Here is a 25242-nt window from a genome sequence, read left to right as displayed (position 1 = left end):
GGTCCGCCGCACTGAGAGCTCGGAATCCTAACCCCCGGACCGCCAGGGAATTCCCGGTGCTTTGATCTTTAAAGCCTCTTATTTGATTGTAAAGCATAGAAAATTGCCTCTAGCCTGAAATTTTCTTAAGACTTTGATTACTTCATTTCCAAGCGTGGCTTCAGTGGAAGGAATTACTTCTTGAGACAGAAGAAGTTATATGGATTTTATGGCCCTTTTCTCCTCTTAACCACCCCCGCTCCCAATTCTGGGTTGGATGGGGAGCTGAGAAGCCTTTACCAGAAATCCCATCTCCAAACCCACATCCCCCAGACCACTACTCCAGGAGACATGGGCACGTCAGGGCTGAACCACCTTGGGGAAAGGGCTTGAACCCAACACCCAGGGCTGCCCCACTCAACCCCACCTCTAGGAAGTGGGGCTCTTTTCTAATCCCTCCCACTCTCAGGAGAGAGGAGATTTTGTTAACCACTTACCCCCTTCCTCCTAGGATCCCTGGAACCCTTTATCCACACCAAGGGCCCATTCCCAGTCCAGTTTCTTCCCTGGGATCAACCCAGCTCTTTCTTTTCAAAACCACCAAGGTGCACCTGTCCTCTCCAGATAGGTTGGTGCTTTGATCTTTTTTTTTTTTTTGCACAGTGAGGCTTGTGGGATCTTAGTTCCCCAACCAGGGATCTGGGCCCACCGCACTGAGAGCTCGGAATCCTAACCCCAGCTCACCACTCTATTCCTGTCAACAGGATAGGAGAACCAGGGCCAGGGAAGCCAAGTTGACTGAGGTTTTAACGCCTTCATTATATTCATGTAGCATGCCTGCTGGTGCTCCTCCAAGGTTCGGGAATTTTCTACTTCTGCAAACCAGACTGGCAGGTCCCCACCTCCCACTTCCCAAGCACACCTCCAGAGATGCACCTCGGTCCCTACTCAACACTTCCCTGCCCATCCTTGTGGCTTCACTGGGTCAGAGCCCACCACAACCTCCCTGCATTTATGGCAAATAGTTTCTCATGCAGCCTTGACCACCTTGAGAGGAAATACTTATGGACTTCGCTGGTGGCACCGTGGATAAGAATCCACCTGCCAGTGTAGGGGTCATGAGTTCGATCCCTGGCCTGAGAAGATTCCACATGCCGCTGAGTAACTAAGCCCGTGGACCACTACTGAGCCCACGTCCTGCAATTACTGAAGCCTGTGTGCCTAGAGCCCATGCTCCTCGACAAGAGAAGCCACTGCAATGAGAAGCCCAAGCACCACAGTGAAGAGTAGCCCCAGCTTGCCACAACTGGAGAAAGCCAGAGTACAATAATGAAGACCCAGAGCAATAGAAATAAATAATTTTTTTAAAAAAAGAAATGAAATACCTAGATAATGAAACCTACCTCCAGTGAGAATTCTTTAAATGTTAATAAAATGTCCCAAAGTCTGTATGTATAGTGGAAAGTTGAAATAAAAGGAGAGAAATTCATGAGTAAAAGAATACCTGAACTTGATTCCAGTAAGATTCAGCTACTCAAAGTGCAGTCCACGGAGGACAGCCATCAGCACCCCTTGGGAATTTGTTACAAATGCAGACCTCATTCAGAGTCAGATTTTAAAACCTCCCCAGGGTATGTGAAAAATCCCCAGGGTGTACAGACTTCTTGTGTGGGTGTGCTCAGTTGCTCAGTCTAGTCCGACTCTTTGCAACCCCATGGACTATAGCCCACCAGGCTCCTCTGTCCATGGGGATTCTCCAGGCAAGAATACTGGAGTGGGCTCCATAACCTGCACTTGCCAAGTGGCGCTAGTGGTAAAGAACCTGCCTGCCAATGCAGGAGATGTAAAAGACATGGGTTTGATCCCTGGGTGAGGAAGACCCCCTGCAGGAAGAAATGGCAACCTACTCCAGTGTTCTTGCCTGGAGAATCTGGCAAGAATCCCACGGACAGAGGAGCCTGGAGAGATACAGTCCACAGGGTCCCAGAGAGTTGGACATGACTGAAGCCACTGAGCCCGCAGGGCAGGCAAGGCTTCATGACACCCACAGCTGGCACTGCCTAGACGAAGAGACTTTGCCCTTTTCTGAATTGGAGCATAATGACTAGTAAAGTGCCAACAATGCCAAGAACATTCTTCCAATTGACCCAGTAGTTGAACTCCTGGACCTTTCAGGGTCTATTTACACTCTCTACGTTTACAGACAAACTGGAATTAGGTTCTAGGCTCAGCTTAACAGGCTTTCTTCCTGCAGGAAAACACCCAGGACATTGACTAAAAGGAGGAGGAATCCAGGACGGTTCTCCCTTAAGGGGTACTGTCCTGTATTGTGATACCAAAATGCACCCATAATTTCCCCCAAAGGTCCTTGGGGTGCTTTGTACACCCTCCTCTCCTGGGAGCTATTATGCTCTAATCATTACCTTCCAGGCAGCAGGCCCCTGGAATCCAATTATTTTTTTCTTTTTAACTGCAGTACATCATGGAGTGTAATTCCAGGAATTAACAGAGACGGTGTCTGAAGAAGAAACTGAAGAATGGAAACAGACTTATCAGTTTCTGCCCTTTTATGCTACTTGAAGCTTTTAGACTGTTTTTTAAACTGCTTTTTGAACTCATGTGTGCATGCGTGCTAAGTCGCTTCAGCCGTGTCCAACACTTTTCGACCCTCTGGATAGTAGCCCGCCAGGCTCCTCTGTCCATGGGATTCTCCAGGCAAGAATACTGGAATGAGTTGCTGTGCCCTCCTCCAGGGGATCTTCCCGACCCAGGGATTGAACCCACAACTCTCCTACATTGGTAGGTGGGTTCTTTACCACTCGCGCCACCTGGGAAGCCCAAACTCATGATTGGGTCCTAATCGATTTTCATAATCTCATTATCAAACACAGTCCCACAGTTTAAACATTACATCAAAAAATAATGTACTGCTATGGGCAGAAGGGTGTGATTTCTAAGATTTGCTTCAAATTGCCTGGGGGAGCAAGTGGGTGGGAGTAGAGATGAAATGGGATTAGTTAGGAGTTAACTGTTAGAGCCAGGTGTTCCTTCTGCTCTTCCACTTTGGGAAAAACTTCAGTAGGAAAAACTGCATTGAAAAATGTACACCTTGAAAAGAAATATGCCCTGTATTACAGTCAGTCCACCTCTTAAAATTCAAGGTCTTCCTGCGCAGACTGCTATGGCCCTCTTTCCTTTTCCCTACTCTATTTCCCACCTTCCAACACAGATGTCATTCACATGTCATGTCTATTGCTCATCATGGCCCATGTGAATCACAGTCTGATTTAACGATTACTCCATAATGAAACAGTTTTTCTACAATTGTGAAGAACATGTTGGGGAGCTGACAGGAGATTTCCCAAAAGTATCTAATTTGCTTATTCGGTCTCCTGCTCATCATATCACTCTCCCTTAGAAGGTAAGTTCCACGTGGGCAAAAATCCATGATGGTTTTACTTGCTGATATTTAAAATTAAATGTGTAGCTTGCATTTCATTTTTCTTGGATAGGGTTGGTACAGAGGTTAAAAGCAAGAATTCTAGAGCCCGCCAGGCTAGGTTCAAATCCCAGCTCTGTCACCTACTAGCTATGTGACCTTGGTCAGGTCACTTGGCCTCAGTTTTCAACCTGTGAAGTGGAGACACAGCCCCTATCTTAGTGGGTTGCTCCTGTTGTTGTTCAGTAGCTAACTCGTGTCCAGCTCTTGGCTGCTCCATGACTGCAGCACAACGGGCTTCCCTGTCCTTCACTGTCTCCTGAAATTTGTTCAAACTCATATCCATTGAGTCTGTGATGCTCCTCTGACTGATAGTAAAAGGCTCCATGAAGGTTGGCTGGGGTTATTACGGGTTACAGAACTCTTTTAGGGAGTCAAATAGAGGTGCACTTGGGAGACTTCCCTGATGGTCCAGTGGCCAGGATTCCACATTCCCGATGCAGGGGGCTTGGGTTTGATCCTTGGTCAGGGAACTAAATCCCACATGCCACGACCAAAGATTCCTCAGCAAAGACAGAAGACTTGGAGTACTGCAACTAAGACCCAGCACTGCTGCTGCTGCCGCTGCTAAGTCACGTCAGTCATGTCTGACTCTGTGCAACCCCATAGACAGCAGCCCACCAGGCTCCCATCCCTGGGATTCTCCAGGCAAGAATACTGGAGTGGGTTGCCATTTCCTTCTCCAGTGCATGAAAGTGAAAAGTAGACCCAGCACAGCCTAATACATAAATAAATGTTAAAAATTAAAAAGAAAAAAAGAACGTTTGTCTCCTGTTGCAGCCTGTTTTCTCCTGTGCAATGATCTCTGGAATAGTGATGCTGGATCCTTCAAGGTGATGAGAATTGTTACAAGAGCTAAAGGATATGAGGGCTTCCACCCAGATGGCTGAATGAATAACAGCAAGTGTTCAGCACCAACTGAACTCAGAGCCTGGTTAGGGACACTCCAAGAGGTCACTGATGAGGATGGCAGGTGACAAGACTCTGAATACTTCCACCAACCCCTCCCTCTTCTGAGGTTTTGGCTCAGTTGAGTAGTTACCTCCAAGGTCCCAACACAGCCCAAAATAGAGAGAGTTTCTGGAGATCACTGGAGGTGGAGATGGGAGGGAAGGGCTAGTAAGTCGAGGCAGAGGGAGGAGGGGCAGGCCAGTGAGAAGGGAAGGGTGGGCAGAGAATGTGAAGTAGGGAAGAGAGTGGGGGTGTCGCCGGGTGGTGCAGGGTATTAAGAAGAGAGGGGCCAGGGGATAAAAGGGGGGGCGGGGAGCGCCTGAAGCTAGGCCAAAGCTTGCAGAACAATAGCTGAGATGCAAGGTAGGACTCAGGGGGCTGCAGAGTCCCAAGGGGTTGGCTACAGGGGGCTGTGCTGGCAAGGACGGATGCAGGGTCTGGGGTCTTGAGGACGGGGCTGGGGGTGGCAAGGATGGAGAGACAGCTGGCGGGATTTAGGGGCTGGCAGTCTCGGGGTATGGCTGGCAGGGGTGGGGCTGGCGGAGGTTTCAGATCCCTGAAACCCTGAAGTATGACCCTGGTTTTCCCGCAGTGGTAGTCCAGCCTGGTAAAACGAAAATGGACAGCTCGGCCTCCAGGCGGTCCTGCCCGCCTGGGTCCAGCCTCCAGATCCCAAACCCGGGGAGGCAGTGGGTGTGGACCAACTGCCCATCAAGCTGCTCCGGGAGGTCCTGAGCTACCTGCCCCCAAGCACGCTGCTCCGGCAGTGCCGCCCGGTGTGCCGGCGCTGGCGAGACCTGGTGGACGCCTGGTACCTGTGGCGGAGCATCCTGCCCTGGAAACACCCGGACCTGTGGCCCGTCATCCGCACCTGCCTGCCCCCTGCTGACGACCCCGGGCCCTGCATCCTGGGCCGCTTCTGCGAGTGCAGACCCATAGGACGCAACGTCCTCTGGAACCCCAGGGTCGAAGGTGGGGAGCCCAGTAAAGGGGTCCTCAGGATGCGGATGGGAGGGTCTTGAGAGGTGTAGCCTCATGGGAAACCTATGGGACTTCTCCGTGGGCTGGAGGGCTGGTCGGAAACTTGGTCACAAATCTCTTTTTTTAAAAAAACTTTTTTATTTTGTATTGGGATATAGCCGATTAACAATATTGTGATCGTTTCAGGGGAACAAGGAAGGGACTAAGCCATACATATCCGTGTATCCATCCCCACCCCCAAACCCCCTCCCATCCAGGCTGCCGCATATTGAGCAGAGTTCCATACAATCAGTCCTTGTTGGTTATCCGTTTTAAATATAGCCATATATACATGCCCACCCCAAACTCCCTAAATATCCCTCCACCCCCCCCATCACACACCTTTTTTATTTTACACAAGACCTCCAGAAATCCATGGTTCAGCAAAGTTGGGACCCCCTGGCAATAGAGGGTCATGCCTAGGGTCCCTTCACAGATGAGCTTCCAAGGTGCCTACCAGTGAATATCCTTATTCCCCAAGGGCCAGGACAGTGGTGAGTTCTTGTTATGGGTTCTCATTGATTTATGTTCTGCTTTCTTAGGTGGAGTCATAAAAAGAAGCAAGTGTTGGACCTGGAGGAGGAGGGTCTGTGGCCAGAACTCCTGGATAGTGGGAAGATTGAGATTTATGTCTCTGACTGGTGCGTGTGACAAAAGCAGCTTTAAAAACAAGGCTGACCTTGGCATGGGTGACAAAGCATGTAGGCCTCCCAGCAACCCCTTAGATAAAGCAGGAAGGGAAATGACTTCACCACCATCAGAGCTTTACTACTTAGCCGTGTCCACTCCCTGAACCCTCTCCTAGCCCCCAAAATGGACCTGGACGGGAAGATGCCCGCTTGGATCCTATACAGAGGACTTGGTTTAGGAGGAGGCAAGATAGAGTTAGCTAAGAGGTCAGATTCTGGAGCCAGACCTCCCACACTCAAACAGTGGCTTCCTGGTTTTGTGGCCTTGGGCAAGTCACAGGGTGTAAGGCAGGGTTCCACGTCAGCCACAGAGCCAGTGGTTTGAACTGTGACCTGTTTCAGCACCCTTCATGATCCTTGATCCTGTGGGTTAATGTGTGTTTTGAAATCTCAAATTGAGTAGTTCAGAAAGGGGAGATGACTTCCCCTAGTGGCATAGCAGAACCTGGCATTAGGTTCAGGCTTGTCTGACTCCAGGGCTTGTGCTCTGTATGATGGTTTTGAAACCATGGTGGTCCATGAGCACCTTCCGTGGGATACCTGACTCAGACAATTTTAAGGGAGGCAAATTCCAAACCTCTACACCTCTGTTCCCTGTTTTAAAATAACTCAGCTACAGATCACATGTGTGGTGGGAGAATCATATAGTTATTCTTCCCAATTGCTATCTCATAGTCTAGTCCTCCAGTTTTACAGAAAAAGAAAGCCCCTTACTGTGTTATATGGTCCCCAGATGTAAAGACTACTTGAGAAATAGGCAGAGTGACCAGCTGAAATTTTGGCCTTACCAAATTTCTTTCTTTTTTTTTTTTTTAAATGGTACATTCTGTGCACAGCCTGATGATGAAGGTTGGGGATTTCAGAAACTCGGGAGCTTTTTAAAAATTGTTTTTAAATTTATTTATTTGTCTGCACTGAGTCTTAGTTTCCAGCATGCGGGATCTTTGACCTTGCAACATGTGACCCCTCAGGTATGGCATGTGGGATCTAGTTCCCCGATCAGGGATTGAACCCTAGCCCCCTACATTGGTAGTGCAAAGTCTTAGCCACTGGGCCACCAGGGAAGTCCTGTGCTTATTTTATTTTTTTATTTTTAAATTTTTTTGGCCGTGCTACACCAAAATATAAACATCTTAGTTCCCCGAGCAGGGACAGAATTTGTGCCCCCTCCAGTGGAATCATGGAGCCCTAACCAGTAGACCACCAGGCAAGTCCCCCAAACTTATTTTCAATCAAGGCACCATAAACTGACCCTTCTGCAAATCCATCTCATTAGAAGATGTATTTACAGTCAACTTCTGTTTTTAATTCTTTATCAAACTATTATAGCATATTTGTAAGGCGTTGAGCAATGGTGTACCAGTGGATTATAATCAGCGACTCCTCAGTTTCGCCAAAAATCACCCAGAAACCCTGAAAACTCCCAATGCCTGGGTCACACTCTATACCAATTAGATAGGAGTGTCTAGGATGAGAGAGCCAGGTGTCAAGATCCTTGAAGTTTAGAGCCAACTACAAGGTTAGAGGTCACAACATCAAGAGAACCTTTCAACTACCAGGTAGGGGGATTCTCAAAGCCACCCTCAGCCTCAGCAATTGACTAGAAAGACATAGACTTGAATGAAAACTCTATAACATTAGTTTATTAGAGGGAAAAAAATACAGATAAAATTAGCCAATCACAGGGCAGCATCCAGAAGAAGTATCCAACCCCAGACTTCCATTGCCCTCTCCTCCCTGTGGAGTCAGGACGCATCACTGTCCTGGCCTCCGTTGGTGACAGTATGCAGGGAGTGATGCCAACCAGGGAAGCTCACCTGAGTTTATAGGGGGTTTATCATGAGTTTAATCTTAGCCTCCAGGTCAACTAACACTGCCTGAAGCACCTAAGTCACATTGCTTGTCTTCATGAAGTGACTAGCCCCCATTATAGACTATCCATGTGGACATGACCAGCACATGACAATCACATTGGCAGGCTGTCTGGTATGGTCTAAGGTCCCCAGGCAAACAAGGTTACTCCTGTCAGACATAACATCCCAAGTGTCCAGAGATTACATCCCAGAAGCAGGGAGCAAAGACCATACATTGGGACCTGCCTATGGGAGGAGGTGCTTCCCAGGTGGTTCAGTGGTAGAGAATCCACCTGCCGACGTCAGAGACTCGGGTTCGATCCCTGGGTCAGGAAGATCCCCTGGAAAAGGGAATGGCAACCCACTCCAGTATTCTCGCCTGAGAGATCCCATGGATAGAAGAGCCTGGCGGGCTACAGTCCATGGGGTTGCAAAAAGTCGAACACAACTGAACAGCTTTCACTTTCACATATGTATACACATATATATTGTACATTATGAATATATGTAAGTGTTGGTGTATATATATATATATACACCAAATTAAAAATGGAATATATCCTACATTGGTATTCTGGATATGTATCTCCAGAAGATAATATACACATATATATGCTTCCTGGTGGCTCAGTAGTAAAGTCTGCCTGCCAATGCAGGAGATGTGGTTTCGATCCCTGGGTCAGGAAGATCCCCTGGAAAAGGGAATGGCAACCCACTCCAGTATTCTCGCCTGAGAGATCCCATGGATAGAAGAGCCTGGCGGGCTACAGTCCATGGGGTTGCAAAAAAAAAAGAGTCAAGATAGGACTTAGTAACTAAACAACAACAGTGGGTGGGGGTACCTTGAAGCCCACGAATCTAGTTAATTACTTCCGAAATGAATGTGCATGCAGACCAGCTGGGAGCTTTTTTTTTTTTTTAATGGGCTCATTGTGGGATCTTAGTTCCCCCTTCAGGGATCAAACCCATTCCTGTTGAATTGGAAGCATGGGGTCTGGACTGCCAGGAAAGTCCCTGGGGAGCTTATTTAGTGCAATTCATTGGGATTTGTTGGATATAGGCAGGGTCCAAGCTGCCAAAGGACCCTGATGGTGCTTGTCATTGGAATCACATTTTGGATTTGCATACATGCAAAGGCCATACACGTGAAGCAGGCAGACATCCAAAAAGATGAAGCAGCAAGTCCAGCCTTCAAGGTCTCCCTTCTCCCATAGGTGAACCAGCCGACGTGACTCTGACAGTTTGTATCATCTCATTGTCCAACTTCTAAAAGCCAACCAGTCCATCCTGGGTCATTTCTCTTTTATGCCTGTTCTTTTCAGCAGTGGACAGTGTCTCCTAGGGGGTGAGTCTCTGACAGGGGTGAGGGGAAAGGATGGTGGAGTTTCTGATGAACTAATGTTGCATAACAAATTGCCCGCAAATTTAGTGTCTCAGTATCAACAGCAGTCATTTTATCTCCTCTCATGGCTTCTATGAGGAGGGCTCTGCTGAGAGTTTCCGGCTCTGGTCTGTCATGTAGTTCCCTTCAGACATGTGCTGGAGCTGAAGGGCAGGGTGGGCTGTGAGTGTGTACACAGCAGCTGGTGGCCGGCCAAGCAGCTTTTGGTTTAGTCTCGGAGCCTGGCCGTGGGATCCCCCTGTTTGCTCTAGCTGGGGCTTCCTCACAACATGGCGGCTTCGGGGCAGGCAGCTGCTTCCTGGTGGCTCAGGCTCCACCATGCGGCTTCTGGAGAAACCAGCAGAAGCTGCATCGCCTTTGTGACCCTGCCATGGAAGTCACTTGGTGAAAGTCACTCAGCATCACTCCCACCGCACTCTTGGTTACAATGAACCCGCCTGGATTCATGGGAGTGGGAATTAGACCCCACCCCTGGGTGAGGAGTGGTATGATTCTAGAAGGATGTAGAACTGGAGACATTATGGCAGCCATCTGTGGAAAATATCACCTGCCAGAAGGCCTGCAACTCAGCTTCTGAAGGCTCAAGGAGAATTACTTCTTCCTTTCTATAGGTCAGCCATGTGTTTTCCAACTTCAACATGTGCCTTGATTGAAGGGGGACTTCCCCGGTGGTCCAGTGATTGGGACTCCATAATTTCACTCCAGTGTGATCACGTGGGTTCGTCTGCCCTAGTCCAGGGCTGACCTTGAAGACTACCCTACCTGCCCGTACCTTCCAGGAGCTGGGACCATTGGCCGGGCCATCTCAGTCATCAGTGACTTGTAGCTGATCCTGGCCTCCTAGGATCTCCTGGGTCCATTCGAGGGTCTGGATTCTTCTGCACGTGCTGCTGAATGGTGACAGTTATGGGCGGAACATCTGATCCAGCAGTGACTGGCGTGGGGGTGGAGGCAGGTATCTAAGCCCCTGACCCTTCTGCACCAGCCATCCATGAACTTGGCATAGAGCCTAGAGGAATCATTAGCATCACTTCTGAAGACAAGACTGTGCTTAGTCACTCAGTCATATCCGACTCTTTGCGACCCCAGGGACTGTAGCCCGCCAGGCTCCTCTGTCCATGGGGATTCTCCAAGCAAGAATACTGGAGTGGGTTGCCATGCCCTCCTCCAGGGGATCTTCCCAACCTGGGGATCAAACCCAGGTCTCCTGCATTGCAAGTGGATTCTTTACCATCTGAGCTGCCAGGGAAGCCAAGACTGCCAGGTTTCAAATTCCAGCTGTGACAAACCAGATACTCCATATCTGCTCCATCCCTCCAGTCCCACTTCCCACTTCCAACGACTATCCTGGGAAGGCACACACTTTGGGTGACTTTCTCCTTTTTCTACCTATGTTTGTCCCACAATTATCATACGGCATTGTTCTGTTTTTAAGTCATGTGGAAATATTGTACTCACCAACCCACAACTTCACGTTTACCCTGAGGACCTGCTTTTGAATTAGTCCATATTATTACCTAGAAATCTTGCCCTTTTTGTGTGTCAGTATTTAACTCTTTTTTTAGTGCCCTTCCATGGTGTTTCATAAATTTTTTATAGAATACTGCATATCTTTTGTTATATTTGTTCTGAGCTACCTTAGGCTTTTGTAAATGGAATTTGAAATTTTTAATTTTATATATTTATCTTTGGTTGTGCTGGATCCCCATTGCCGCGCACGGGTTTTCTCTACTTGTGGCAAGCAGAGACTCCTCAGTGCTCAGTCTTCTCATTGTGGTGACTTCTCTTGTTGCAGATCACGAGCTCTGGAGGCTTGGGCTTCAGTAGTTGTGGAACATGGGCTTTGTTGCTCTGAGGCATGTGGGATCTTCCTAGACAACAGATAGAACCTGTGTCCCCTGCATTGGCAGGAGGATTCTTAACCACTGGACCACCAGGGAAGTCCCTAAAATTTGTTTAACAAAATAATTCTTAATTATCAAAAGTTCCATCTTTACCTTTTTTACATTCACTAATATTAAGTATGGGCTTCCCACAGGGTCGCACAGAGTTGGACACAACTGAAGCAACTTAGCATGAGTGAAATATTAAGTATATTCACATTATGGTGGGGCCAATTTCCAGAACACTTTTCATCTTGTAAAACTGAAACTTTTTACCCGTTAATCAACAATTCTCCATTCTTTCCCCCTCACCCCCCAGCAAACACCATTCCACTTGTTCTCTATGAATTTCCCTACTCTAGGAACCTTGTATAAATGGCATCATACAGTTTTTGTCTTTTTGTGTCTGGCTTATTTCTCTAGAGTAATGTCCACAAAGTTCATATTGTAGAATATATCAGAATTTCTTTTTTAAGGTTGAATAACATTCAGCCTCAAAAACACCACATTCTGCTTATCCAGGCATCTGTCAAGGGACACGTGGGTTACTTCCAATTATGGCTGTTGTGAATATTTCTATAAACATGGGTGTACAAATATCTCTTCAAGATTCTGCTTTCAGTTCTTTTAGGTATTTATCCAGAAGTGGAATTTCTGGATCATTTATGGAATTAATTTTTTTTTAACTTTGAGCTTTCACACACACACACAAAAGGAAAGAAAATAGCATAATAAAACCTCATATCCCCATCACCCAGATTCAACAGTTATCAAGCTCACTTCTTGTTTTATGTTTCAAGTTTGTATTGAAATTATAAGGTACGCACAGAAAAGTGTAATCTAAGCCCATCTGTAACCAGCTAATGACTAAGAAATCAGACACGGTCTCTTGTGCCACCAGAGTTGTGCCACATCTTAGTTGCAGCTTGTGGGATCCTTGCTGGGCCATGCAGGATCTTTCTTTGCACCTCTCAAGCTGTGGTGTGCAGGCTCCAGAGCTTGTGGGCTCTGGAGTTGTGATGCAGGCATAGTTGCTCCACAGCATGTGGGATCTTAGTTCCCTAACCATGGATCAAATCCAGGTCCCCTGGATTGCAAGGCACATTCTTAACCAGTGGACCACCAGAGAAGTCCCTTATGTTTAATTTTTTCTCTTTCTGTTCAAATATAAATTTTATGTCATCACTTCCCCCTTTTGAATATTATTATTTCAATAGAAAGCATTAGGTGATCAAATATCTGGCCTCCAATGCCAGGGTGGTTGCTCACCTGCCCTGAATTCATCATGTTCTTTGATGCCAGTCTTAAGAGCCCAGTTTTCCTTTCCTTTTAGGGGGTTATGCTAGAGAATATTTCACAAGGACTGATAGTCGATTCTAGGTTGTCCGATAGGACTTATGCCAATTTCACCCTGTATGTGCCTTATGCATGGCCTTTATAGAGAACAGTAGATAAAATCAATAATTTCAGGTCATTTTTTTTTTCATTTATTTTTATTAGTTGGAGGCTAATTACTTTACAATATTGTAGTGGTTTTTGTCATACATTGACATGAATTAGCCATGGATTTACATGTATTCCCCATCCTGATCCCCCCTCCCACTTCCCTCTCTACCCGATCCCTCTGGGTCTTCCCAGTGCACCAGGCCCGAGCACTTGTCTCATGCATCCAACCTGGGCTGGTGATCTGTTTCACCCTAGATAATATACATGTTTCGATGCTGTTCTCTCGAAACATCCCACCCTCGCCTTCTCCCACAGAGTCAAAAATATGGAACGCTTCACGAATTTGCGTGTCATCTTTGCGCAAGGGCCATGCTAATCTTCTCTGTATCGTTCTAATTTTAGTATATGTGCTGCCGAAGCGAGCACAGTTTCAGGTCATTTAGACATCCTTATTTTATTTTATTTTTTTTTAATTTAGATACATATATATTTTTGTCATTTATTTTTATTAGTTGGAGGCTAATTACTTTACAATACTGTAGTGGTTTTTGCCATACATTGACATGAATCAGCCATGGATTTACATGCATTCCCCATCCCGATCCCCCCTCCCACCTCCCTACCCATCTGATCCCTCTGGGTCTTCCCAGTGTGCCAGCCCTGAGCACTTGTCTCATGCATCCAACCAAAAATATGGAACACTTCATGAATTTGCGTGTCATCCTTGTGCAGGGGCCATGCTAATCTTCTCTGTATCATTCCAATTTTAGTATATGTGCTGCCAAAGCGAGCACTAGACATCCTTATTTTAGCTGGAGTTTTGAATATATACTGCAATGTGCAAGACTTTATTACTGTATAAATGATATAGAAATAAATCAACAGAGCCAACAACAATAACAAAGTCATAAGCAGATATTTAAGCCAACCAGAACTGAACCATTTACCAAAGATTTCATTTAGACTAAAAAGTGCATCCTTTGAAGGACTTTTTACTTTGTATGTGAGTCATTAGATGGTTATATTAGAGGACTCATCTGAAGTGAAAATATAACATTGTCTAAATTATCACACAAGTTTCTCCTTGCAAAGTAGTTTCAAAAATCAAGAGCCATTGCTTTGCAGCATCAGCTTTTCATCATAGAAACTTCAGAATCATATAAATTAATTGACTGTAGTAAACAAACATGGGGCTATATGCTAATGGGAATACTTTAATAGCTTATAGGAACATCTGAAAAATCAGTGATGAGAATTACAAGGGGCTTCTATTAGTCTTATTAACTGATGAATTTGATGACAAAATCCAGTGATTGGTTAAATTGCCCCCAGTAGTTATTGCCCCCAGTAGTGATAGTGTTACTAAAGAGTTTAATAACTTTTAATTTTGATTGCAAGATAGACATTTGGCAACAGTACATTTGAACTGGTACAATGTGTCTTTCAGGTGTGGCCCAGACTCTTCAGTCAGCTATCTGCTACTCTTGTCATTTTCTTCTCTTCTGAGCTTGGTGATGCTTGTCTTAGTTTAAATCAAGTGCTAGAAATAGCCATCAGAGTCCATTCAGGTGGAGAATGAGAGATGTGAATCCATGAATTAATGTCTCTCAGTTTGTCAGTGCATGGATTAGGTAATAATATCTGATATGTTTCTTTCTATGGTGGCTGCAAAGAATCATTTTTTAATGTCCTTTCCAATAAGCAAAATTTCTGGACTGTAATCCATGATCCTTCCCATCTCCTGGGAGCTCTTTGTAAAAGTAGTTCCCAATTTTTTAAAAGTATCTCAATAATGTAATGTGTTTCCTTTGAGCCATCTTGGGTGAAAATTTTCAAAATATTGTTTTCCCCATAAAAGTACTTTCTCAGATGTCCAATGTTCGTGATGAAGTATCAGCAATTGGGTTTCAATAGACACTAATGTTTGGTTTGGTTTGGTTTTATTAGAGCTAAACCATATTTGTGTGCTGGGGTCAAAATTCCTCCTTTTTGTTGCTGTATCTGTTTCTCTTTATTAGTAGCGATTTCTTGAACCTGTAGGAAAAAAACCTTTTATTGGGTTAGCAGGGTTAATGGAGAAAAGTGGACATTTTCACAGCTGCACAGAATAAATATTTAAAGCTGCCTGTTTGACTGCAGCATCAGCAAGTGATTCCTTTTAGCTTCCATAGTGTCAGATTTGGAATGCCCTGGTGTCTTAATAACTGATAACTGCTTTAGCAGTTGTATAGTAGCTATATAGCAATTAATAATTTGTCAATAGGTTTTCTTTCTTTTTTTTTTTTTTTTTTTGTAGGTTGCCCTGAAGCTGTTAAAAACTTTATTGTTGGGATATCTCTGGTGATCCAGTGACTAGACTCCACATGCCTAGTGCAGGTGGCTGGGTTCGATCCCTGGTCAGGGAACTAGATCCCACATACCGGGCAATGAAGATTGAAAATCCCAATTGCCAAAACCTAGATTGGACACAATCAAATAAATAATTTTTTAAAAGTACTCAATGTTTTTATGGCATTCAAAAGTTGTGTACCACTCCAAAAACATAATGACTGTCAGTATAAATATTTGTTACCTGGTCTTTAAGACAAGCTAAAAAATTAAGGCAATTAATTTGGCATGTTGTGCTACCTTTGTTTCTGGTAAATAAGAGCTTTCAAATTATGTTCACTGTGGGTGTCATTGTATATCCAGCTCAATAATGTCCCGGCTCATCCTTTACGTAGGACCCATCCATAAAACTAATTATATCAGTATTATCAATAGGGGTTTCTTGTGTTAACAGGTCCTTCCTGGGAGCAAGAAGTTAATCCAATCTGTTAACAAAATGCAATCATTTTTTTTTTTTTTCTTGTTGTGATGCTGGAAGTTGCAAGACTAGAGTAGATCAAGCCAGAATAGTGTTGGGAATTCCCTGGCCACCCAGTGGTTAGGATTGGGTGCTTTCACTGGGGGCCATCTAGGTCTGATCTCAGGTCAGAGAACTAAGATCCTGTAAGGTATACCACAGTGGCCAAAAAAACAAAACAAAACAAACCCACGAAAACCACAGTATTAAAGCAACAATACTTCATAAGAAGTCTGTTGGCTTGCAGAACTGTGTGGCGTGTTTTGAAAGTATAGAAGAGACTCGATTGACTGTGAGACATAGTTAAAGGAGACCCCATTACTACATCTTCAGTAGCCTTCCATAAGAGAGTCGTTTCGGAAATAACCATCACACAAAGTCAAAGTCCCTTTGCTACCAAGTCTAATGTAGTTTTGTAGCATAAAAGCAAGTCATCGACAAGCATTTTTGTAAAAGCATTGGAGTAAGACAATAACTGTCTACGAGGGCAAAAGACTTACGCATGGTTAAAGACCTGATAACAATGCAGTCGTCAAAGAAATTTGGCTATTTCTGAGACATACAAATTTTAAGACATTACTAATAGCTAGAAGCATGACTGCATCATGGAATACTTAAAATTTGGGGAACTTCATATAATTTCTTGAACATTTGTATTAATAAATGTCCGACAACATTGTCCATGTCACATTTGGCTCCATATTAACTCCCCTAGTCAACCTGATGAAGGGGTTCTGGAGAATATGAGGGGCGGGGCCAGAGGGGTTGGCTAGTAAATTGGTTCAAGGCCGAGGGAGGAGGGGGCCTGACAGTGAGAAGGGAGCGGAGGGGTAGAGATTGGATGGTCGGCGGGAAGGTGGGGCAGGGGGCGGGGCCGGGTGGGCGGTGCTAGTCTTAGGGAGGGGCGGGCCTATAAAAAGGGCAGACTTGGCGATGGAGGTGCAGAACGCAAGGTGACAGGCTAGCCCACCTGGAGCACTGGCTGAGATGCAGGGTATGACTCTGGGGTCTGCGAGGCCACGGGGGTGGGCTGGGTGGGCGTCGGCTGCGCTGCGCTGTGCTGCCTGTGGAGGAGAGGGTCTGCAGTAGTCGGCTGGCAAAGCATGGGTTGAGAGTTTGGGGACTTGAGGATGGGGCTGGTGGGGATGGTGAGGATGGAGAGGCAGCTGACAGGGTTTGGAAATGGCACTCTTGGAGTGCAGCTGGCGGAGGCTGGCCGTCGAAGCTGCAGGTCCCTGATGCTTGGACACTGACTCTCCTGCAGCGGCAACCACGCCTGGAGAGGAGACCATGTGTACCTCAGCTTCCAGAAACTGGCCAGTCGGTGTTTGCGCTCTGAAGCCCGAGCCCAAGGAGGCGCCGGGCCCGAACCAACTGCCCACCGAGATGCTCCGGGAGGTGCTGAGCTACCTGCCCCCACGCACGCTGCTCCGGCAGTGCCGCCCGGTGTGCCGGCGCTGGCGAGACCTGGTGGACGCCTGGTACCTGTGGCGGAGCATCCTGCCCTGGAAACACCCCGACCTGTGGCCCGTCATCCGCACCTGCTTGCCCCCTGCTGACGACCCCGGGCCCTGCATCCTGGGCCGCTTCTGCGAGCGCAGACCCATAGGACGCAACCTCCTCCGGAACCCTCGTGGCCTAGGTGGGGAGCCCAGGAAAGGGGTCTTACTCCAGGGAGAAGGTGGGAGGGGCCAGACGCATGGGGCGCTTGGACTCGGTGAACCGGGTGGAAATGGATCCCAAGAGAAGAGCGGGAGATCCCCCAAGGGAAACCCCCGGGGAGACTTATCCCTGGGCGGGTGGGTTGGCAAGGAACTTGGGCACTAACTGTTTTCATTTAACAGGAGGTTTCCAGAAAGGAAGGCTTCACGTGCTGAGCCGTGAAGATGACTGGGCGGAGGAGAAGGAAAACTTGGAGGTCATGCCGAGGGCCTATATGCAAACCAGCTTCCTGTCTTCCTACAGGTGAACGTCCCTCTTCCCCAAGGGCCAGGGCGGTTGTTGAGTACTTGTCCGGTTCTCATTGACCTTTCCCCCTCTTTCCTAGGAGGTATCGCAAGAAGCAGGTGTTGGACCTGGAGAAGGAGGGTCTGTGGCGCGAACTCCTGGATAGTGGAAACATTGAGATCTGTGTCTCTGACTGGTGAGTGTCATGACAAAAACAGCCCTTCAGCTGAGCACTGATCTTGGCTTGAAATTTTTTAAATTTCTAATTATACTCTTTGTATGTACCTGTGTGGGGCTGGCACAGAACAGTATGAATGGCAAATGAGAAGAACATAAAAATACATGAATATGAAATTAGGACAAATTTCTCTGGGAGAAGTAGAATGGACTTCTACATCTAAGAAGTGGGGTGATGGCAAGTCTCTGTAAAAAGACATAACTGTGTATTTACACCAGTTACTACTCTTATTTTTAAATTTTTAATTTCTATCACCAAAAAAGCACGTATCTTGGTTGTGCAATGCAGTGAATTATTACAAAGTGAACACATTCATTTCAATCAACATTGCTAGCAAACCCCACCCTCATCATCCCTCATGCTCTGTTCCCCATCACTTTCAACCCATGGATAGTACCATCCTGAATTCTGTTGCCATAGATCAGTTTTGTTCATTTGGACATTTAATATATATGGAGTCATACAGTATATAGTATATATCTTCTTTTAATCAATAACATGTTTGTAAATTCATCCGTAATTGTATGGAGCTGCTGTTACTTTACTTTCACTGGTTTAGAATATTCCATTATGGGAATATACCATAATTTATCTATTTACCACTGAAGGACATTGGATGTTCTGTCTTTGAATCTTGTTGGATATCCCATCACTGATTTATGTAGATTTCTCTATGCTGTGCTGTTCTCAGTCACTTCAGTTGTGACCCCATGGACTATAGCCCACCAGACTCCTCTGTCCATAGGATTCTCCAGACAAGAATACTGGAGTGAATTGCCATGCTCTTCTCCAGTAGATTTCCCTGGATCTTTTTAAATGATTGAAAAGAAAATTGTATCTTAAAAACATCACCATTGTACACATTGGAAGTCACATCTTTTGCCACCAGTGGAACACAGAATGAGAAATAATATGTGAGGAAGTACCTTGAAAAGCATGGTTCTAGTTCATTACTTCTGAAATGAATGTGCATGCAGACTGGCTGGGGAGCTTCTTTAGTGTAGACTGATTCATTGGGGATGCAGAGGGGCCAAGCTCCAACGTGACACTGATGGTAGAAGTCCTGGGGACCACAGAACTATTTTGCACTTACATGCATGAGAAAGCCATTGAGATGGAGCAGGTAGACCCCCAGCGAGATGGGAAGGCAAGTTTAACCTTCAGGTTTTCCCTTCTCCCACAGGCGGAATGACCGACAAGGAATTGACTGTATATATCAGCTAACTGTCCATCTTCTAGATGCCAACCAGGCCATCCTGGACCATTTCTCTCCGCTGCCTTTTCCCATCCGGCGTGGTAGAAACAGTGTCTCTTCTCGGGTGAGTCTCTGCAGGGGTGTGGGAAAGGACAGTGGGGCTTATGATGATCTATGGCTGTATAACAAACTGCCCTCAAATATAGTGACTTAATAACAACAGCACTCATTTTATCATGTTTCATGGTTTCTATGAGGAGGGCTCTGCTGGGAGTTTCTGGCTCCAGTCTCTCAGGTAGTTGCCTTCACACACTGGCTGGAGCTAAAGGGCAGGGTGGGCTGTGAGTGTGTACACAGCAGCTGGTGGCTGGTCAAGCAGCTCTTGGTTTAGAATCAAAGCCTGGCCATAGGACCTCCCTGTTTGCTCTCGCTGGGGCTTCCTCACAGCATGGCGGCCTCGGAGCAGGCAGCTGCTTCCTGGTGGCTCAGGCTCCACCATGAACCTTCTGGAGAAACCAGCAGAAGCTGCATTGCCTTTGTGACCCCACCATGGTAGTCACTTCGTGAAAGTCACTCAGCATCACTCCCACCACACTCTTGGTTACAAGCAAACCCCCCAGATTCAAGGGGATGGAAATTAGACTCCACCCCTGGGTGAGGAGTGGCAGGATTCTAGAAGGACATGTGGAAGTAGAGACATTGTTGCAGCCATCTAGGGAAAATACCACCTGCCAGAAGCTCTCAACTCAGCTTTTGAAGCCACACTGAGAAATAACCTCTGTTTCTGTCTACAGTCCAGCCACGTGTTCTCCAGCATCAAGAAGGGCGTCCGCTTTGTATCTTTTGAACGCCACATCTGGGACTTGGCGTTCAGAAATGAGCAGTATGGAGTCTCTCTGATGAACTCTAGTGTCATCGTTCGGGTCTGTCTACCCTAATCAAGGGCTGTCCTTGAAGACCACCTGACCTTCCTTCCAGGAGCTGGGACCATTGGCTGAGCCATCTCAGTATTTGTATTGTATTGATTGTACTGTATGTAAAATTACTTTGTAATTTTGAAATTCTTTTCAAATATGGAGAGAATAATTAAGGAACATCTTTCCAGTCATAGGTAATACATATAATACAATTTTGCCAAAAGTGTCTCACCTCTTTTTTAATAGAAATACATTGTTACTGCCTTGGTGACTACTTGGTTCAGAGTAAGGAGTTGTTTCAGTTGAGGAAAAACTGTGCAGAAGAAAACATCAAGAGAAGGTGTTCTCCAGTGGAGAGAATGGAAGAGTCAGAACCCTGTGTCCCAAGTCCTAAGGAAATCATGGGATCAAAAGTTATCAATCAGGGTTAAAAGCCTCGGGCAGGCGGTGGATGTGGGCACAATGTCACAGTGACACCACATTTGTGACATTCTGGTCATGAGGGTGAGAGAAAACTGCAACAGCAGGATCCGGCTGTCCCCACCCCAGTCCAGGGGTCATGGCTGCCCCCCTCCCTGCTGCAAGATCCCTAAGGAGCTCCAGGTCTCCAGACGGAAAGCAGATGAAGCTGCTGCTGCCTTTGACGTGTCCACCCTGAAGTCTCCCCCCAACCTGCAGTAGAAGATGGGACACACCCTGAGGGGAGGGTGTTTTGTCAGTTTCATCCAAAGGGGAGTTGACAGGTCGAAACAGACCTAAGAGTTGTGACCACATGTAATGTGGGTCCTGAAGGAACCTGTGTGGTCCTTCCTCCTGACCTAATGAGCTCTATTCCTCTGGCGTGGGTTGTAGTTAGGACAATTTAGCTCTGGAGGATATTTTGGGGTCAGCTGGAGGAATTTGGATATGAGGAATGAGTCAGGCATTTACAGAAAGTTAACGGTGGAGACAACTGCCCTAAAGAAAAAGCAATCACTGGTCCAGTGGTTAAGAGTCTGCCTACCAATGCAGAGGACATGGGTCCGATCCCTGGTCCAGGAAGATTCCACATGCAGAGAAGCAACTAAGCCTGTGGGCCACGACTACTGAGCACAGGCTCCAGAACCTGTGCTCCACGAGAGAAGCCACCGTAATGAGAAGCCCATGTGCCACAACTAGAGAAAACCTGCACATAGCAACAAAGACCCAGTACAGACAAAAACCGATGAATAAGAAAAAGTAAAGGCAACCATATAATTTAATTTGGACATATATATGCACTTCTATTTTTATTGTACATATATGCATATGTGTAAGTATGTATGGGCTTCCCAGGTGGCGCTAGTGGGAAAGAACCCACCTGCCGATGCATGAGTTGTAAGACTGGGTCTGGAATATCACCTGAAGGATGGCATGGCAACTTATTTCAGTATTCTTGCCTGGAGAATCCCATGGACAGAGGAGCCATTTGGGCTACAGTCCATTGGCTACTCAAAGAGTCAGACACAACTGAAGTGACTTAGCACACACCCATGTATATAGGTATGTGTGTTTATAGAAAGTTACAAAAGTTTTGTAACACAGTTACAAAAACTGTGTTATATATACATATATATATATGTATGTGTGTGTGTATATATATGTATGTGCATGTATATATGTATGTGTATATATATATACACAAACATACACCTTTTTAGGCCACAACAGCATGAAACTAGAAATCAACTACAGGAAAAATAAATATTCCATGGAAGCTAAACAACATGCTAGTAAAAAAAAAAAATGGGTCAATGATGAAATCAAAGGGAAAATTAAAAAATATCTTGAGACAAATGACATTAAAAACATAACCATGCAAAATCTATGGGATGCAGCAAAAGCAGTTCTAAGAGGAGCATTCATAGTGACACAGGCTTTCCCAAAAAACAAACAACCAACAAGCTCTGACATAAACAACCTAACCCACCACCTAAAGAACTAAGAAAAAAGAAGAATAAAGAAAGCCTAAAGTCAGCAGATGGAAAGAAATAATAAAGCTCAGAGAGGAAATAAATAAAATACACTTTTTCAAAGAATAAAAAAAAATAAAATCAAGAGCTAGTTTTTTGAAAGGGTAAACAAAATAGACAAAGCTCTGGCCTGCTCTCCAAGGAGAAAAGAGAGAGGACCCAAATAAATAATATAAGAATTCAACAAGAAGAAATGGGGGGAAAAAATGGGAATTCCCTCATGATCCAGCGGTTAGAACTCTGTGCTTCCATTTCAGGGGCACCAGTTCGATTCTTGGTCCAGGTACTAAGATCCCACATGCTGGACTTCCCTGGTGATCCAGTGGTTAAGAATCCATCTGCTAATGCAGAGAACATAGATTCAATCCCTGGTCCAGGAAGATCCCACGTGCCACAGAGCAACCAAGCGCAAGAACCACAATTACTAAGTCCATGTGTTGCAACTACTAAAGCCTCCTCTCCTAGAGCCCGCGCTTCGCAACAAGAGAAGCCACCGCTTTGAGAAGCCCACGCACTGCAAAGAGTAGCTCCTGCTCTCCCCAACTAGACAAAGCCAAGTCACAGCAAAGAGGACTCAGCACAGCCAAAAAATAAATAAAGTGAATACATTTTAAAAGAAAGAGGAGAAATAGCAACAGATATTACAGAAATTTTTTTAAAAATTAAGGGAATACTATGAACAATTATATGCCAACAGATTAGACCACCTAGAAGAAATAGACAAGTTTCTAGAAACATACAACCCATACAACAAAACTGCATCAGGAAGAAATAGATAATTTGAATAAACCTATCACTAGAAGTGAAATAGATTTTGCAATTTTAAAACTCCCTGCAAACGAAAGTCCAGGACTGATGGCTTCACTGGGGAATTCTACCAAACATAAGGAGAACTTTTACTGATTGCTCTCACACTCTTCCAAAAAACTGAAGGGGAGAGAACACTCCCAAAGTCATTCTATGAGCCACCATCACCCTGATACCAAAACCAGACAAAACCACTCCAAAAAGGAAAACTACAGACCAATATCTTTGAATATAGATGCAAAAATTCTCAACAAAATACTAGTAAACCAAATCCAACAAAGAGCATACACCATTATCAAGCTGGATTCATCCCAGCATCACAACGATGATTCAACACATACAAGTCAATCAATGTGATACACCACATCAACAAAGGACAAAAACCACATGATCATCTCAATAGATGCAGAAAAAGCATTTGATAAAATTCAACATCCACCCACAATAAAAACTCTTGTCAAAGTGAATATAGAGGGATCACATCTCAACATAATTATAGCTATTTATGACAAATCTACAGTCAACATAATGCACAACAGTGAAAAACTGAAAGCCTTCCCACTAACCTGAAACAAGACATAGAGGCCCACTCCCACCACTTCTATACTACATTATATTGGGAGTCCTAGCAACCAGGATAAGACAAGAAAGGAAATAAAAGTTATCCAAATTGGAAGAGAAGAGGTGAAGTTGTCATAAATGCAGATGACATGGTACTATACAGAGAAAGCATTAAAGACTTTACACAAAAATACTGGAACTGACAAACGATTCAGTGAGGTAGCAGAATACAAGATTAACATACCGAAATCTGTTGCATTTCTTTACCCTGACAATGAAATATCTGAAAGTGGAAAAAAAAAAAAGCCCTTTTAAAATTTCAACACACACATCCCTTGTGATCCAGGGGTTAAGAATTCACCTTGCAATGCAGGGGACGAGGGTCTGATCCCTGGTCAGGGAGCTAAGATCCCACATGCCTCAGAGCAACCCACACACCACAAGTACTGAGCTCTTGCACTCTGGAGCCTGTGAGCCACAACTAGAAAGCCGCAGCAGAGATTCTGCATGCCACAACTAAGACTCAACACAGCCAAATACATAAATATTTAAACAAACAAAACGTTCCTTCAAAAGATAAATACCTTAGAAATAAATTTGACAAAGGAGGTGAAAAACTTATATGCTGAGACCTATAAAATATTGATAAAGGAAATTGAAGGTGATTTAAAGAAATGGAAAGATATCCCATACTTTTAGATGGGAAAAATGAATATTGTTAACAATATTAATGTTGTAATATTTTGATAGCACTATCCAGAGATAAGGACATGTATTTTTAATGTACACACAGACATTGGGCGTCCCTGGTGGCTCAGACGGTAAAAAATCTGCCTGACAATACAGGAGACCTGGGTTCGATCCCCAGGTTAGGAAGATCCCCTGGAGAAAGGCATGGCAACCTTTCTTGCCTGGAGAATTCCATGGACAGAGGAGCCTGGTGGGCTAAATCCAGGAGGTCGCAAAGAGTCAGATATGACTGAGTGACTAATACTTTCACTTTTCACACAGATATTCAGACATCTAGATAGACACAGACAGAGATGTCATACCTTCTCTGCTTACGTTTCAGAAAGCCTCTGTCCCTCCCCCACTTTTTTCTCTCCCTTTCTGTTTTAAACTCTGCTAATTGAGCTAAGGCTGTAGTCTCAGATGATGTGGGCTGTTTTACCTTTCAAGGACATACCAAGAGTTATAACTTTAAGGTTTCTCCTAGGAAATCGTTTACTCTCTCAGGGTCAGAATTTTGAAAAGCTGTTTGTTATCAAGCTGACTTTCTCTAAATGTCAAAAGAGCTCCCTCCTGGCCATTTAAGAGTTAAGATAAGTGTTCACGAGCACTGGCTCTGTTCCAAATGTACATGAAGCCAGATGGAGTTGGAATGAGTGACTGCCCATCTGGGAGCTTTCCTCCTACAGGAATGCACGCGCAGCATTGACCAGAAGGAGGAATCCACGACGACTCTCCCCTAGGAGGCACTGTCCCGGGCCCGGCTTCCAAAAAGCACTCCCATTACTGTGACACCAAAAGCGGAGCCCTAACTTTCTCAAAAGGTCCCTGGGGTGCCTTATACACCTTCCCCTCCTGGAAGCCATTACTCTCAAATCATTATCTTCTAGGTGGAAAACCCTTTTGGAACTCAATTTTATTTGTTTTTCTTCTTAATCAGCATACTCCATGGGATATGATTCCAAAAATTAACAGTGATTGTCTCTCAGGAGGAAATTGAAGAATGGAGACACAAACTTGCTTGTCAGTATTTTCCCTTTGAGCTTTACTTGAAGACTTTTACCTATTTTTTTTACACCACTCTTTAAACCCCTGATTGGATCCAACCAATTTTCATAATCTCATTAGCAAACAGATTACATTACATCAAAAAAATAATGTATTGCTATGGACAGAAGGGTGTGGTTTCTAAAGTATGAAAGAGTGAGTTGCTCGGCCATGTCCAACTCTTTGTGACCCCCGGGACTGAAGTGGTTTCTAAGATTTGCTTCAAATTGCCCCAGGGGAGCA

The 25242-nt window shown here is 45.2% G+C and overlaps 2 protein-coding genes and 2 non-coding genes across 4 annotated transcripts; 2 read left to right on the top strand and 2 right to left on the bottom strand.

The window, feature by feature from the left end:
* The first annotated feature begins 4901 nt into the window (after positions 1-4901).
* Positions 4902-5451, top strand: LOC133055080 (F-box only protein 27-like). Its single transcript, XM_061140552.1, has 2 exons — positions 4902-4944; positions 5099-5451. The coding sequence occupies exons 1-2, from the start codon at positions 4902-4904 to the stop codon at positions 5449-5451; spliced, it is 396 nt and encodes a 131-aa protein (XP_060996535.1).
* A 7590-nt stretch (positions 5452-13041) lies between these two features.
* LOC133055271 (U6 spliceosomal RNA) lies at positions 13042-13148 on the bottom strand. Its single transcript, XR_009692571.1, has one exon. It is a non-coding gene; the product is annotated as a U6 spliceosomal RNA (small nuclear RNA).
* Positions 13149-13409: 261 nt separating this feature from the next.
* Positions 13410-13516, bottom strand: LOC133055385 (U6 spliceosomal RNA). Its single transcript, XR_009692661.1, has one exon. It is a non-coding gene; the product is annotated as a U6 spliceosomal RNA (small nuclear RNA).
* A 3039-nt stretch (positions 13517-16555) lies between these two features.
* Positions 16556-20545, top strand: LOC133055079 (F-box only protein 27-like). The gene is made up of 7 exons (XM_061140551.1): positions 16556-16561; positions 16832-17209; positions 17412-17532; positions 17615-17710; positions 18936-19071; positions 19742-19870; positions 20450-20545. Exons 2-7 carry the CDS (start codon positions 16858-16860, stop codon positions 20543-20545), a joined length of 930 nt encoding a protein of 309 aa, XP_060996534.1. The 5' UTR covers positions 16556-16561; positions 16832-16857.
* The last annotated feature ends 4697 nt before the right edge of the window (positions 20546-25242 follow it).

This window comes from Dama dama, chromosome 4 (assembly GCF_033118175.1).
Source record: "Dama dama isolate Ldn47 chromosome 4, ASM3311817v1, whole genome shotgun sequence".
NCBI classification, from domain to species: domain Eukaryota; kingdom Metazoa; phylum Chordata; class Mammalia; order Artiodactyla; family Cervidae; genus Dama; species Dama dama.
The sequence above is the reverse complement of the archived record's forward strand: the minus strand, read 5'-3'. Positions and strand labels throughout refer to the sequence as shown.